The 14,883-nt window shown below is 39.3% G+C and overlaps 1 protein-coding gene across 4 annotated transcripts in view; it reads left to right on the top strand.

Annotated features, from left to right (window-relative positions):
* LOC122798669 (zinc finger protein 436-like) overlaps window positions 1-10,215 on the top strand; it is a 364,886-nt gene extending 354,671 nt beyond the window's left edge. For all 4 annotated transcript variants that reach the window (XM_044067761.1, XM_044067762.1, XM_044067760.1 and 1 more), the window contains one exon: window positions 7,145-10,215. In XM_044067761.1, the coding sequence (XP_043923696.1) occupies window positions 7,145-8,256 (1,112 nt within the window). In that variant the 3' untranslated portion in view covers window positions 8,257-10,215. The remainder of the gene's footprint in view (window positions 1-7,144) is intronic.
* The last annotated feature ends 4,668 nt before the right edge of the window (window positions 10,216-14,883 follow it).

Below are 14,883 nucleotides of genomic sequence, written 5' to 3'. Positions count from 1 at the left end.
TGCTCTTGTATAAACTGAGACAGTTGATAGAACAGGTCTTACTTTAGAATGCATTTTTCTGAAGGTTATGAAGTCTGAAACTCAGTGTGTCATTATTTAGTGACTTAATTCCTAAATGATTTGCCAGAAAACCACAAATTTTATGAGGAACAAACCAAAAATAAGAAGCAAAAATCTATTAATTCTGTGAAAATCTGGACAGTTGGGAGGTATAGTTCAGCCAGGGCTGTCTTTGAGTTTGCCGCCCTTCCCCCTCACAAAATCATGGTCAAATTGAGCCCCCCCCCCCCGCAGCCATTTCAATGAACCATTACTTGGCTATTTCACCCCATTTACCATAAACACTAATGTGCATACTGCTTTTTACTTCTTTGATGATTTGGACTTAATTTGAAAGTTTTATTTTTCATTTTATCGCACAAACACCAAGACATCTGCTAAACATAGCAATGCAGTCTCACAATGAAAACAGACTTAGCATTAAAACTTCTCTGCCCTTGAAACTCACATTCATTGAAACAGCATTGAAACCCACATTCAAAGAAAATAAATTTTGCCAGTGGCAGATAAAGATTAACTTCCAGAGAGTCCAGAGACACTGTCTGGCTTTACTATAAAAAAAAACAAAGAACACAAAGCCTAACTAAGTACCAAGAACTGCGCAACCGTGCAAAAAAATACATTAGGCTGGACAAAAAAATCCTACTACACAACATTACAAACTAAATACCAACACAACCCGCAAAAATTTGGGAAAAATGTAAACCAGCTACTAAAATCCACCCAAAAGGCTACACCCAAACCAACCACCCCTGACACTAAAGTTCCCATCGAAACACAATTCAACTCCCACTTTGTCAACTCAATTCTATCCTTAGTATCACAGGACAATTCCTTCCTCACTATCCCCCCCAACACAAATAACACTAATACAAGCTTTACCCTCAAAACAGTTCCCACCACTTCAATCAAAAGCATGCTCTCCAAACTAAAAACCTCATCAACAGCAGCCGACCTTCTCCCCAGCTATTTCTTGAAACTCACAGTAGATGCTATTGCTATCCCAGTCTCCAATCTCATAAACAGATCAATTGTTGAAAACTATGTGCCAAAACTCTGGAAAATATCCTATGTTACACCCATACATAAAGGCGGGACCTCCACTGAACTTAATAACTACAGACCCATTGCTTTGCTCTCCCCCCTGGCCAAAATCCTAAAAAAATGCATCCATACCCAGATGCTAAACTATCTCCTAGACAGCAACATCCTGTCACCTACTCAGCATGGTTTCAGACCTGCCCATAGTACCACTACAGCTCTCCTCTGCTTCACAGACACAGTAAACCATCTCAAAAATGAAGGCCTACAAGTGTCAACTCTTTTCTTGGATATGTCCAAATCATTTGAGACAGTCTCACACCAAATCCTGCTAAACAAACTAAACCAATATCATCCATCAAATTCCACTCTTACCTGGTTCCAAAGCTACTTAACTGACAGGTACCAAGCTGTGAACTGGGAAAATTCTCTCTCCTCAGCTGCCCATAACTATAGGAGTCTCACAGGATTCCATCTTAGGACCACTACTATTCACAGTCTTCACAAATGACCTCCATACCTCCACACAGCATGCATCTATAATTCAGTATGCAGATGACACTACCTTAATCTGTGCTGCACAAAACATTCCCACCCTCCTGCAAACAACTCAACTAGCATTCTCTGATGTTGAAAACTACCTTACCAAAGCCCAACTTATCCTCAGTTCAAAGAAAACTCAGCTTATGATTATAACCAGTTCTAACAAAAACACTAACAGTCAATTCCACTATCTACTCCACTAATGCTACTCCAATTGCTCCAGTGGCACAGGCTTAGCTATTGGGAATAACCATAGACTCCCACCTAAAATTTGATAGTCATCTCAACTTAACTATTAAAAAAGTACATACCAAACTGGGGTCTCTCTACCGTATCAAACCATTTCTTACCAACAACACAAGATCAGCCATTGCTCACTCCCAACTTCTATCCACCCTACTCTATGCATCTCCCATTCTGACGAATCTCAACAAAACTGAAATAAGCAAAATGGAAGCCTGCTATAACAGAATTGCCCTCTTTGCTGCAAATCGCTCATACAGAATTCATCACTGTACTGCTTTGAGACAGCTCCACTGGCTTGAACTGCCCAACCTCCTAATCTACAATCAGCTCTGCCTCTGTCATTCTATCTATTACCTCCCCAATAAGTGTCCTGCCCTCAAAAACCTAGTACAACATCACTCAGCCAAAAGGCCTCTTAGATCATCAAGCAAACTACTACTAGAAGTCACCAACAGCTACAATAGCTTTGGAGATGCACTATATAGTAGTTCAGTGGCTAAAATGGAACTCTGTCCCTACAAGCATTCAAAACACATCATCCAAAGCCTCCTTTAAAGACCTCATCAGGCAACATCTCAAGGAAAGTTGGCAGTGCCATGATTGCTCCCCAGGCTAGTGAAAGTGGATAACACATACATACAGACAAAATCTAGAGCACTTGATAATAGTTTTCAATCTTACTCACAAACACTGGCTAATCTACAATGTATGTACTGTACCTGTGTACTATGTATGTTCCAAATTTCAGCTGTACACCACACATCTATTAATTACCTTTATTTTTTAAATTAATATTTTTTTGTTTGTTCTCTCCACTGTAACTGTTTATGTGCCGCATACCACTGTAAAAACATGTCTCCTGTAATTTGTGTGTATACTGATCATGTCTAAATAACTAAATGTATCTGTAATATTTCTTTGTGGAGCTTTTCTCCCCGGGCCTCTGCTGAAAAAGGGCCTTTTCGGCTCAGTCGGACACCCCCGGTTAACAAATGTAAAATAAATAAATAAAATAAATAAAACTTTGGACTGTTTTCAAATCATAGGCCCCTTGCACATGAACCATACATGTGCTCTTTGATACACCTTCCTGATTGTACTAAATTATATTCCTTGTATAATACAGTTCAGTTGTTAGAGGGCTTTAAATTTATTGTTGTGAACATTTTTTCCAGTAAACAATGAAACAAAACGCATGCACCAATAATGACAAAACTGCCAAATTCAGAACAGTTTTCCAGTAAACAATAAAACAAAATGCATGCACTAATAATGACAAAACTGCCCAGTTCAGAACATTTCCATCATAAAAGTCTACTCAAACTTCTACAGTCCACCATTATCAGTAAATATGCATAATCTCTGAAGAAGTATAAGTCCTCTAAATAATTCCACATTAAAGAAATCTGTAACTAATGAAGAGGTTGCTGCTAGCAAACAACTTTATATTTCATTGTTTCATCTACAAATAAAGTGCCTGTTGCCCTTGAGGAATAAATTGCCTATGTTGCATTGATAAAATGATAAGCTAGTAATATTGCAATAGGGAATGGATGGCAAACTGATAACAGGTTCATAGTTACTAGGTATTTTTGCCAAAAAGGACTGCAGCATCCACCCCCTTTACAACACAGTACAGTATCAGCAATACATGTACCTACTGTGGGAGTAGAACTCACAGCCTTCTGCATCAGAACCAAGTACACTACCTGTTGTGCTATTAACAATGCAAGTGGACTCAGCATAAGCAGCACTAAACTTTTGTTCCCCTGCAGCTTTCAGCTTCTTGTAAAATCTACTTGACACTCAGCTGTATCTCTGAACTTTGCAGCACAAGAAGTCTGGAAAAAGCCAAAATGTATTGAGGGGGGACAAAAGCCCAAAAACCAGGGACACATTTTAAACATTGCTTGTATAATGATGAAAAGTTGCTATAATAAAATGCTGTGTTACCAACATACATTTTATTGCCAAGTATTGAACCCAGGACCCTGTGCAAAACAGTCAGAGCAACATACCATTATGCCAAATCATCTGCTTTATGAAAAAGAGGAAGACTGAAACTTAAATGGCTACCAGTTAGTGAATTCAGTTCTCACCATAGCTGTCAACCTCTTAGCACAAAACACCTGAACAAAGCCAATAATGGGGGAATACAGCCCCCAAACATATTCAGTGAATTCAGTTCTCACCATTGCTCTCAACCTGTTAGCAAAAAACACGTAGACAAGGCAAAGCCAGTAATGGGGGAATACGGCCCCCAAACATATTCAGTGAATTCATTTCTCACCACAGCTCTCAACCTTAGCACAAAAAACCTGGACAAAGCCAATAATGGGGGAATGCAGTCCCAAAATAGGGACAAATTTCAAATATCCATCTTATAAACTTCAAAAATTGCTAGAATACAAGGTTTTGTGTTACCATATACTTTCTGAAGAATATGAAGTCTGAAATTCAAATGCTTGTCATTTTTATTTAACATTTGTTAACCTTTAAAGTCTGACTTGGAACAAAACCCAATTTTCAGCAGAGGCCAGGGAGAAACATGCCAGACACATGTCCTTGCAAGATGGGAGGACACCAAAACAAACCCACACAAACACAGGGAGGACATGCAGACTCCACACAGAAGGCACCCCAGCCAAGAGAACCTGCAGCTGTTAGGCAACAATGCTACCAGTGCACCACTGCACCACTAACTGCGTCAAGAAACAAAAATACAGAAACCATAGATTTTATGAGGAACAGAACAAATATGAGGCAAACATCTGCAAATTTTTTACAACTAGTGGTGGGTAGGGAATTCAGGCTCTTGCCACTTGGGCCCAAGGTACAGGGTTCAAGCCTTGTTCTCTACCCACCACCATGTAGCAACTGGGGCATTATACACACACACACACACACACACACACACACACACACACACACACCTGTTAATCCATCTGCAGCAAACAGAAATCATCCATTGCAGTCAAGCTCCTCCATATAGAAAGTCACACACACCAGTTAATCCATCATCCATTGCAGTCGAGCTCATCCATATAGAAAGTCCCTTGCAGCAGCTAAAAGCCTGCGATGATCCATCCATATAGGAAGTGCAGCTAAAAGCCCATGACAATGAGCTGTACAATCCATCCTGCAGCAAGCAAGTCCTTACCCTTCCGTGATTCTCCTTCCTGCGAGAGCACCAGCCTGCAGATGTTGCAGTCCGATCCCCTTCCTGTCTATGTAGTTGCAACTGCATAGACTTCTGGGAAATTTGCAAATTCAGTGCTGTATTTCTAATCTGGACTGCTGGTGAGAAAGTCTGGATTTTGTGAGCATGGTCCAGACTGGTTCACCAGCAGTTCGGATAGCAGGAAATGCCGCGAGTAGGCATATGCAATGATCCGGGACTCTTTTAATTTTATTTTATTTTATTTTTGTTTTTGTTTTATTTCTGTTTATTTTTCATTTTTACAGCTGGGGGGCTGCAGTCCTGCAGTCCAATAGCACGAGCCACCCCTGAATTAGATATTTGTGGTCATTGTAAGGAGAGGGTAGCTGGATACTTCATTTGAAAACGTGTTTTATTTTTAATTAAAAATGCACAAAAAGGAGCCAGAGCTTGCCTTTGAACCTTGGTTTGTTGTGGAAGGTCCTGGGAAACTGTAATTTTGTGTCCTCTACATGTAATAGTGCTTTTCTTTTTTGCAGCCATAAGAATTATATCTGCATGTGCAGCATTTAGTAACCTGGCATATATTTGTGTAGGAGTAGTTTCATATTGTGTTCTACATAGTGCTCTGTGAGCTCTTTCACTTACAGTGTCCTTAGTGAGAGGTTTGTTGTCAAAAACTGTTTTGAAGATTTCTGTTAATATAATATTTGAGTTTGGTCAAACTTTTCTGGGGTACCTCTTATTATAATGTTATTTCTTCTACTACGTGCTTCTAAATCAATTATTTTATGTTGCAGATCACAGATAGTTTTGTCATTTAAACTTACTTTTGCTTGTAAATCCTGTATTTTCTTCGCATTTTCTTCAGTTTTAGTTTCAGTGAGGTTAAGCCTTGTAATTATTTGATCCAAATTAGAGTCAAAAGAGTTAAGCTTGTCTGAGAAGCTTTTTATATCATCCTGGAGAGGTTGCAAGGCTGATTTAATGTTATCCACTGTAAATGCAGGTTCCCCTTTGGTTTTTGAGGCTCCTTTTTTAGATTCCTGTGTTTTAATGATTTTCTGTCTCTTAGATATTACATCCTTCTCTGGGGTAACTATAGAGGATAGTTTTGTCTTAGATGTTAGAGTTTCCATAGAATCTTGCTAAGTAGTCATCTTTGGCTGAATTTCTTTTAATATTTACTATAAATTGGAACAATATGATTTGGTCTCCTTTCCTTTTACGATCTCAAGTCCAGAACTCCGTTTCTGAAGAGAGGCCTGTGACCATGTGGCTGCACCCACCCAGTCAGTCACTGAAGAGATAAACACAGGATAAGTCAGGCAAAATGTTGAGAAAATCCCAAAATGTTGCTGATTTCCTTTTTCTTGTGTACCTGTTGAATAATATTTATCACTATTTGTAAAATTAAATGCCCGCGGGTTATAATAAAAGGATGTAAATAGCTGTAGACGGTGTGTGCTCAGTGCTTTGTGGCCATCTTGGAATCCCAAAATTGTAATCTTTTAAAAGGAAAAAAAAACTCATCTAAGTGTAATTACCCTTGAGATTTATGGAAATGTTATTATTCTGATTTTAATTAGCCTGGTTTGTTTTTATCTCTGGGAAGAGTTTTTTTTTTTTTTAATTTAATTTAAGGTATTGGTATTATCCCCAGAGGAGGGTTTATTGTAATATAATTTAATGTTGGAGAGTTTACATTTACTTACTGTTATTGTCTTTAAGGAGGGTTTAATTCATTGTTATTGTCTCTGAGGAGGGTTTATTTTAAATGCTTATGAGCAACACTGATGACATTACTTGAAGCTGCATGTTTCATAGTAACTAAATTGAATGCATGTTTTAAAGTCTGTATAAACGTTTAAAAATAAACAGTAATGTTAGGTGTAGTTAAAGGTAAGTGTAAGGTGTAATAAGAAGTCAGGTAAGGCTGTGTGTTTGCAACACATTTTTGCTGAAATGTTATACAACACTTCATTACAGATTAAAAAAAATGTTTGTGTGAGAATGCACTAAACATCAATTTGGATAAGAAAACGAACATTCATTGTAGCTCATTATACCTTGGTGTATTTTTTTTCATTGCAGATCCAAGTCATCGGTCATCACATGTGAAATACTTTAATTCTGCATGTGATAACACTTGGTCAGATAAGCTGTCATTTGAAAGACATGACCCTGTGCAAACAGAAAGCACAACGTATAATCATGTGGGAAGTAATGAAAGATTTAAGAAAAGTAAACAAAAAATGCACATGCAAACGCAAGGAGGTGAGCGATCTTCCAGATGGAGTAATTGCAGGTTTACAAATGACCACAGTCCAGGAGCACATCCGATTAATGATACTGGACAGAAACCTTATAAGTGTGTCACATGTAACAAGGATTTTATGACTAAAAGCAGCTTAGTGATTCATCAAGTGATCCACACAGGACTGAAACCCTATGTATGTACCACATGTGGTAAGGATTTTACTCAGAAAGCTAACATGATAAAACATCAGTCTATTCACACCGGCATGAAACCCTACAAATGTGACCTTTGCGACAAGTGTTTTACAGCTAAGCAAAGCCTGATATCACATCAAACTAGCCATACTAAGCAGAAACCCTATAAATGTGCTATATGCAGCAGGATTTTTGCCTTAAAGGCAGTCTTTGTAAGACATCAACATATCCACAGTGGGCAAAAACCACATAAATGTACCACGTGTAACAAGAGCTTTGCATCAAAGGAAGATATGGTGAGGCATCAGCATATCCATACGGGTCACAAAAGATATAAATGTGCCACATGTGGCAAAGCTTTTACAAGTAAAAGTTACATGATACAACATCAATACATCCACAGCGAACAGAAGCCTTATAAATGTACAACATGCGATAAAGGGTTCACAGCCAAGTCAAATTTAGCATCTCATGAGATTATCCACACGGGACAGAAACCGTACAAATGTCCCACTTGTGGCAGGGGTTTTGCACTGAAAGGTAACATGATCGTACATCAGTATGTCCACACTAAGCACAAACCATATAAGTGTGCCATGTGCGGCAAAGGTTTTATAAGGGAGAGTACCATGTTAAAACATCAGTATATGCACACAGGACAAAAACCACATAAATGTCATACATGTGGAAAGGGTTTTACAAGAAACAGTACTATGGTACGGCATCAACATAACTGTTTTGACCTTCCCTGAATCTAATAAGCAGTTTACTCACCAGACCAGACTAATGGTTACTGTTTGACTTCAAGAAAATAGCTGTAACAAATGATGTTCCACCTCCTACTTCTGGATGATTAAACATTGTACAGCTCACCTGAAGCAAAGAAGGCCACAACTATAAAAGTTTAAAACATTTTAAGATTATATAAATCAACATAACTGTTTTGACCTTCCCTGAATCTAATAAGCAGTTTACTCACCAGACCAGACTCACGGTTACTGTTTGACTTCAAGAAAATAGCTGTAACAAATGATGTTCCACCTCCTATTTCTGGATGATTAAACGTTGTATAGCTCTCCTGAAGCAAAGAAGGCCACAACTATAAAAATTAAAACATTTTAAGATTATACAAAATGTCACCCTTTATAAATGAGTGAATGTAACATTTGTAGCAGGGAAACAGAAGCATCAAGAAAAGTTATTCTACCCATACCAAGGTTCAGAGTGATAAAAGCCATAAATGCATCCCAGACACCCCATGTTTGATTAGCAGGTGAGGAAGCTGAAGGAAGCAAATTGGGAGGATAGGTGTTAGTGGGATATGACTTGTACATTATGAGGAGGAGAGAGGTGGGTTTTCTAGCATGAAAATCCTGGGGACGGGGAAGGTGGCTTTGCCCATCACTTGGATAACACCCAATGGGATTTCTGGTTATTGCAGCCCCCAAAGTCTGGGTCCGAGGGTCATGCTGCTGCAGCATAGCCATATTTTTAGGTAATTACTAGGCTAGCTTTCTCTGTGTGCTATTTGAAGCCTAGTCAATTTGCCTTCCAAAGGTAAGAATCAAACCCTGTGCTTTATATTTATGAAGTAAACACCTTAACCATTATACCAACGCCCAATCCTGAAGATTGGGAGCAGTCACATGGGAAATCTTGCATGCTTCTCCGACAAAATGGCAGCACTGTCATCTCTTGGAAGCTGTCAAGCAGTGTTTGGGTCTCCTGGGACCGGGGAAGGATACCCTGATGTCTGCCTAGATGCTGGACCTGTTATCAGCTCTCACCTCACTGAGGAAATTAATTTGACAGTGATGACTGTTCTCCCTGTGAGGAAAAAAATGGGCTACATAGTTTGGGAGTTAAAAGAAAAGAAATAAATCACCCTAGGAGAGAACTGTTATTTAAAAGGACTGCAACAAGAAGTCTGAAATAACTATCTAAGAAGAGCTGAATGGTCACCAGTGCAACATGAACAAATTAAAACAAAAGTTTAATAAAGATGAATTCTGAAGATGGAAGTTAATACTGAAAACTGCCTTGACATCTAGAAGTAAAGCTCAAGTTGTAAGTTAGCTTGCTCTCCCTGTACAACCTATAGCCTTGGTGTGATTGACTGTCCCCAAAACATGTTGAATAATTTAGACAGGTAAATAAAAAGTTGCTTATGTATGAAAAACACTGGATGGCAAAATTATATACCCCCTCAGTAAACTGACTATTTCCATAGGTCTTCAGCTGTGGGATTGTATACATGTTCGATACATCATTAGTTCCAAAGTTACCATAAGTTGTAAACCATAAAGGACCATGCGTCTAAGATGATATCCTGCCTTAGATTACAGTAGAAGCATTTTGAGAAAAGAGTGGGTTTGGAAATCAACTCAGAAGGTGGAAAATGGCAGGTACAAAGAAAAAGTGCAAACAAAGAGAGAAAATACTAAGGTCATGGCCAGAAGAAAAAGCAGTGTAGAGAACTGCCATGAATACATGTTGATCGTGATTTACAGCATGAATGGCTAAGATAAGGTGAATTTAAACCAAAGGATGAAAAGTTAATAATAGGCGCTCAAGATAGGGAACTGCGTACTTAATGGTTCAAAGAATCTATACGCAAGTGAGAGGCAGACAGCTGTAGGTTCTGCAATACAGAAATCAAAGCAGTTGCACATGTTTTGCTCATCTGTAAGACAAATAGATAGAAAGATAGATAGATAGATAGATAGATAGATAGATAGATAGATAGATAGATAGATAGATAGATAGATGGATGGAGAGATGGATGGTGAGATAGGTGGAGATAGATAGATACAGAGATAGATGGAGGGATGTGGTTTACCATCAGATTTGCATTTGTTACAATTTTGAATCCTAAAATAATGTGATCAGTAGGTTGCAAGATGTGAATGCTGAAGACCACAAGAGTGAACAATGTCAAACATCAAATCTCCCAACCTGCACGGACACAGGAATAAGTACCAACATGGGTCCAGATGGGGGGGTAAGTCTGGGTACTCGCTCTTGTACTCATTGTCATTTTTCTCTTGTAACCTGCTTAATCCTGGTAACTTTCAAAATCCATCACCTGCTCCCAACAAAAGACCCTCACCAGATAGCACAAATATCTAACACCAATTTCATTGACACCATTCAAAAACTAGTCAAGGATTCATCTACAAAAAGCAACCCTAACTCCCAAAATACCACACAAACAGACCCATATCTACCTCTAACAATAACCCACCCAAATCCTCCTTTATCACTACAACCAGTACCTCCCTCCCTAATTCTAAAATGGCTAACCAAACTAAAGCCCTGTTCACTCTCTGCTGATAACTTACCACCTGAATACTTACAACTTGCTGTCAAAGCTATACATAGCTTACCCTGTAAGTATTCTTATTAATCATTCAGTCTCTGAATCTTATGTCCCCCAGTTGTGGAAAAAGTTCATTATAACGCCACTACACAAAAGTGGTAATGCACACAATCTCTCAAATTACTGGCCAATCTCCATTCTCTCCCCACTATCAAAAATCCTAGAAAAATGCATACAGTCCCAACTACTAAATCACCTCATTAACAACAACCTCCTAGCTCCCACTCAACATGGATTCCGCCCTGGACAAAGCACAACCACAGCTTTACTGTCCTTTAACTGATACCGTGAATAAAGCTCTTGATGCTGGCCTGTCAACTTCAGTACTCCTGTTAGACCTATCAAAGACTTTTGACACAGTATCACACCCTACTTTATTACTATTTTTAGAAAAAACTGGATGCTCGTTAAGCGTATTAACCTGGTTTTCCTCTTACCTAAATGATAGACAACAGTCGGTTAGATGGCAAAACCAACAATCAGAGTATCTGACAAATAACACAGGAGTCATGGCCTCAAGCATATTTGCTAAAATGTGCATTGTCATCCCCTTTGGTAAAAACTCTGTACCCATGAACTACAACATAGGCGGTAGTATACTTAACACCGAAAGTGTGATAAGAGACCTTGGGACACAGGTGGACAGTAGTCTCTCCTTTGATAATCACATCGCCACAGTAGTCAGGAAATCCTTCTACATGGCACACCTCATCACAAAATGTTTCTCATCCAGAAAAAAAGAAGTCATTGTTCCCCTGAACTCATCACTCATTAGACCCATTATAGAGTACAACACCCCTTACAACAACTGGAAAGGCCGCAAAAATACCTCACAAAGAGGATTACCGGCCTCAGACAGATGCCCTACGCAGACCGTCTCAAAAAACATCAGCTTTACTCCGTCCCATATCGCCTACTCAGAGGTGATCTCTGCCTAACATACAAAGCTATGTCAAACCAAGAGCTGTTGGACATGCTCCACTTAAAGAAATTCCAATCCCTCCGGGCTACACGCTCTAGGGACCTAAACCTTGTCACCACAATAAACAGAACATGCCGGAGGGATAGATTCCTATCCCAGAGACTTCCCATACTCTGGAATAAACTACCTATCTATATCAAACAAAGCTCCTCATTAGCACTCTTCAAGAAAAATCTTGATGATTGGATGGGAAATAGGAAATTCACCCCGGGGATCACCTCTGTGGCTCTGCTCGACAGTGGCACAGGAAAATAATTTTCTTGGGTGGCAAAAGCCAGGGTACCTTTTTGGCTGGGCTTGTATAGGCCCCAGGGCCGATAGCCTAGTACCTACCTATGAACCTATGAGTCTTACAAGGGTCCATTTTAGGACCACTACTCTTTAATATATTCATTAATGATCTTAATAAAGTCTCCCAACAAAGCATACTAATTCAATATGTGGATGATTCAACTATCATCTCATCCTCCCAACAATTTCACTAACCTCCAGATCACCCAAGATGCATTTACATCCATAGAAACCTGACTAAATGATGCCCAATTAATGCTGAACCCAAAAACTAAATTGCTACTATTTTCATCAAAACCTCCAGCTGCAGAATTCAAGATTTTTTCACATAACAATACAGAAATAGAACAGGTGCTATCTGCAAAACTTTTAGGAATGAGCATTGATAACAAACTCTGTTTTGAACAACACAATCTCAATAAAGAAAACACATTTCAAACTTGGCAAACTATACCAACATAGACTCTACCTAGATAAACAAAGATAAAACTAGCAACAGTTTGCTTATCCCATGCCTCTTGTATGGAGCCCCGATTTTTACCATCCTCCGTACATCCTTCAGTAATAAGCTGCAATCTTGCTACTACAAGATAGCAAAATTTGTCTCTAATATGCCCAGCTGCTCACACCACTGCAAAGCTATCTCAAACCTGGCCTGGTTTAAATTTCACCATTATCTCTATTATACTCAGTTAACACTGACTCATAAGCTAATTTTCAAACCGGATAGCTGTCCTGCACTCCAGTATATCTTACACATATACACCCCAACTAGAACCCTCCGGTCTTCAGAAAGACTCTTAAATGTAGCTAAACCCAACAAAAGAGCAGGAAAATGCCTATATTCCTGCAATATTGCCAAAGTATGGGATAGCCTCCTCTCATACATTACTCAGCTTGACTGCCTAATAGCCTTTAAAGCTGCAGTAAAAACTCACTATTTAAATAATCCCAGGTGTACCTGTGAAATACAGTGTAAGCCCCCTTAACTTCACACACTTAACTACTCAGATCCTACTCTCTCTCTGTTATATTATTCTCTTTCTCCCCTGTATGACTGTTTCTCCTACCTACAATATGTGCAATTTACTAATGATTATGATTACTTTCTTGTGATTGAAAGTATATTATGTATCCATACAGTCTGATAATTATGTATTATCTATATACCATTACTCCCTGCCATATGCTAATTATGTATTAACTATATACCATTACTCCCCGCCCTATGATAATTATGTATTAACTATTTACCATTACTCCCCACCCTATAATATGTATATCTCTCTCACTTTTGTATTTGTTCTGTACAATATTTGATTAGCTGTGGAGATTTTCTCCCCAGGCCTCCACTGAAAATGTGTTTCTGACCCAGTGGGCTTTCCCAGTCAACAAATGTCAAGAAATATAAATAAATATAACAAAGACCTATTACAGCCTAACCCAGCTTTCTTAAGCTACAGGAGCCAGTGCCTGGTACTGTTGTTACATTAAGTTTAGTACCTAACCATGTCTTAGTCCCTCCCTAATTTGAAATCTTACCTCTGTTCCTTGCTGGGCTTCACATTTAACTACTTTATATCTTACAATTACCATAGTGTCTGTGCTTTTCCCCGCGCTTGCTAAGCAGCCTACAGAGTTTTTTTTCATTGTCCCTTAATTCCCTTACCCACCAGGCTATATTTTATATATTTTGCCACTAGGTAGCACCGCTCAACCACTTATAGTGTAAAGATCACTTACATAATTTTCTGTTCTCTCCCAAGCAATTCCTCCACTCTCATAGCATATTTACCTCACTAGCCTGCTTTGACTTGTGCATTGTTTTATTACCTTTCTCCCCCCCTACACTCCCCAACCTAGACTCACCTCTGCTGTTCCTGTACTTCCCCTAAGCTCCCACGTGTCAGCTACAGCTGGCTGATTGGTTTCCATCAACCATCTTCTCTCCAGCTCTTCCCACTCCGTTCGCCCTACGGGCTCACTTCTCTCCCCTACCCTGCCCCCATTTCCCACCCGCCCCCACTACTCCTACATTTTTTTCAACTCCAAACCCCCCCTCTCAACCAACCAATCATCTCCACACTGTAACCCCTCCCCTCTCTACCTCCACCTGCCAATCACAACCACTCCACCCTGCCCATCAAAGTCCCTATAACCATCTATTTCTACTCCATCTATACATATATACAATTTGCCCTACTCATTTTATACTGCTAATATACACATATACTCCTCTACCATGCCTTGTCTTCTGTCTCAAACCATTCTCACCCCATATATTTGCATTCTATTCTTACTCCCTGTATACCACGCTACCTCCTACTCCTATAACCAACTCCACCCCTCCTTCCTGTCCTACCCCCCCACTCCCAATCTCTTTCCTCATCCCACTAAAACACACTTCCACAACATATCCACCTCTCTAGTTCAACCCAACCCGCTCCACTACTTCAGGATAAAACTTTTTCCCCCTTCAATTAAATACTACACTAAACTAATATCTTACTGTCCACAACTATTAAAGATCAACTCAAAAATACTACTACCCTTCCTCAACTACCTCTGCTTAGCAGGGGACATATACCCAAATCCTGGACCAAATACTTCCTCTAGTCCAAATCTCTCTGTCACAAGCAATTTAACCAACCATAAATACCTCAAATTCTTCACCATCAATGTCCAAAGTCTAAGAAATAAAGTAGCCCACTTTCATGCTTGGGTAAA

Source organism: Protopterus annectens, chromosome 3.part1 (genome assembly GCF_019279795.1).
Source record: "Protopterus annectens isolate FY-2018-M chromosome 3.part1, PAN1.0, whole genome shotgun sequence".
Classification (NCBI taxonomy): Eukaryota; Metazoa; Chordata; order Ceratodontiformes; family Protopteridae; genus Protopterus; species Protopterus annectens.
Note: the sequence above shows the minus strand (reverse complement) of the source record. Positions and strands in the feature narration are given on the sequence as shown.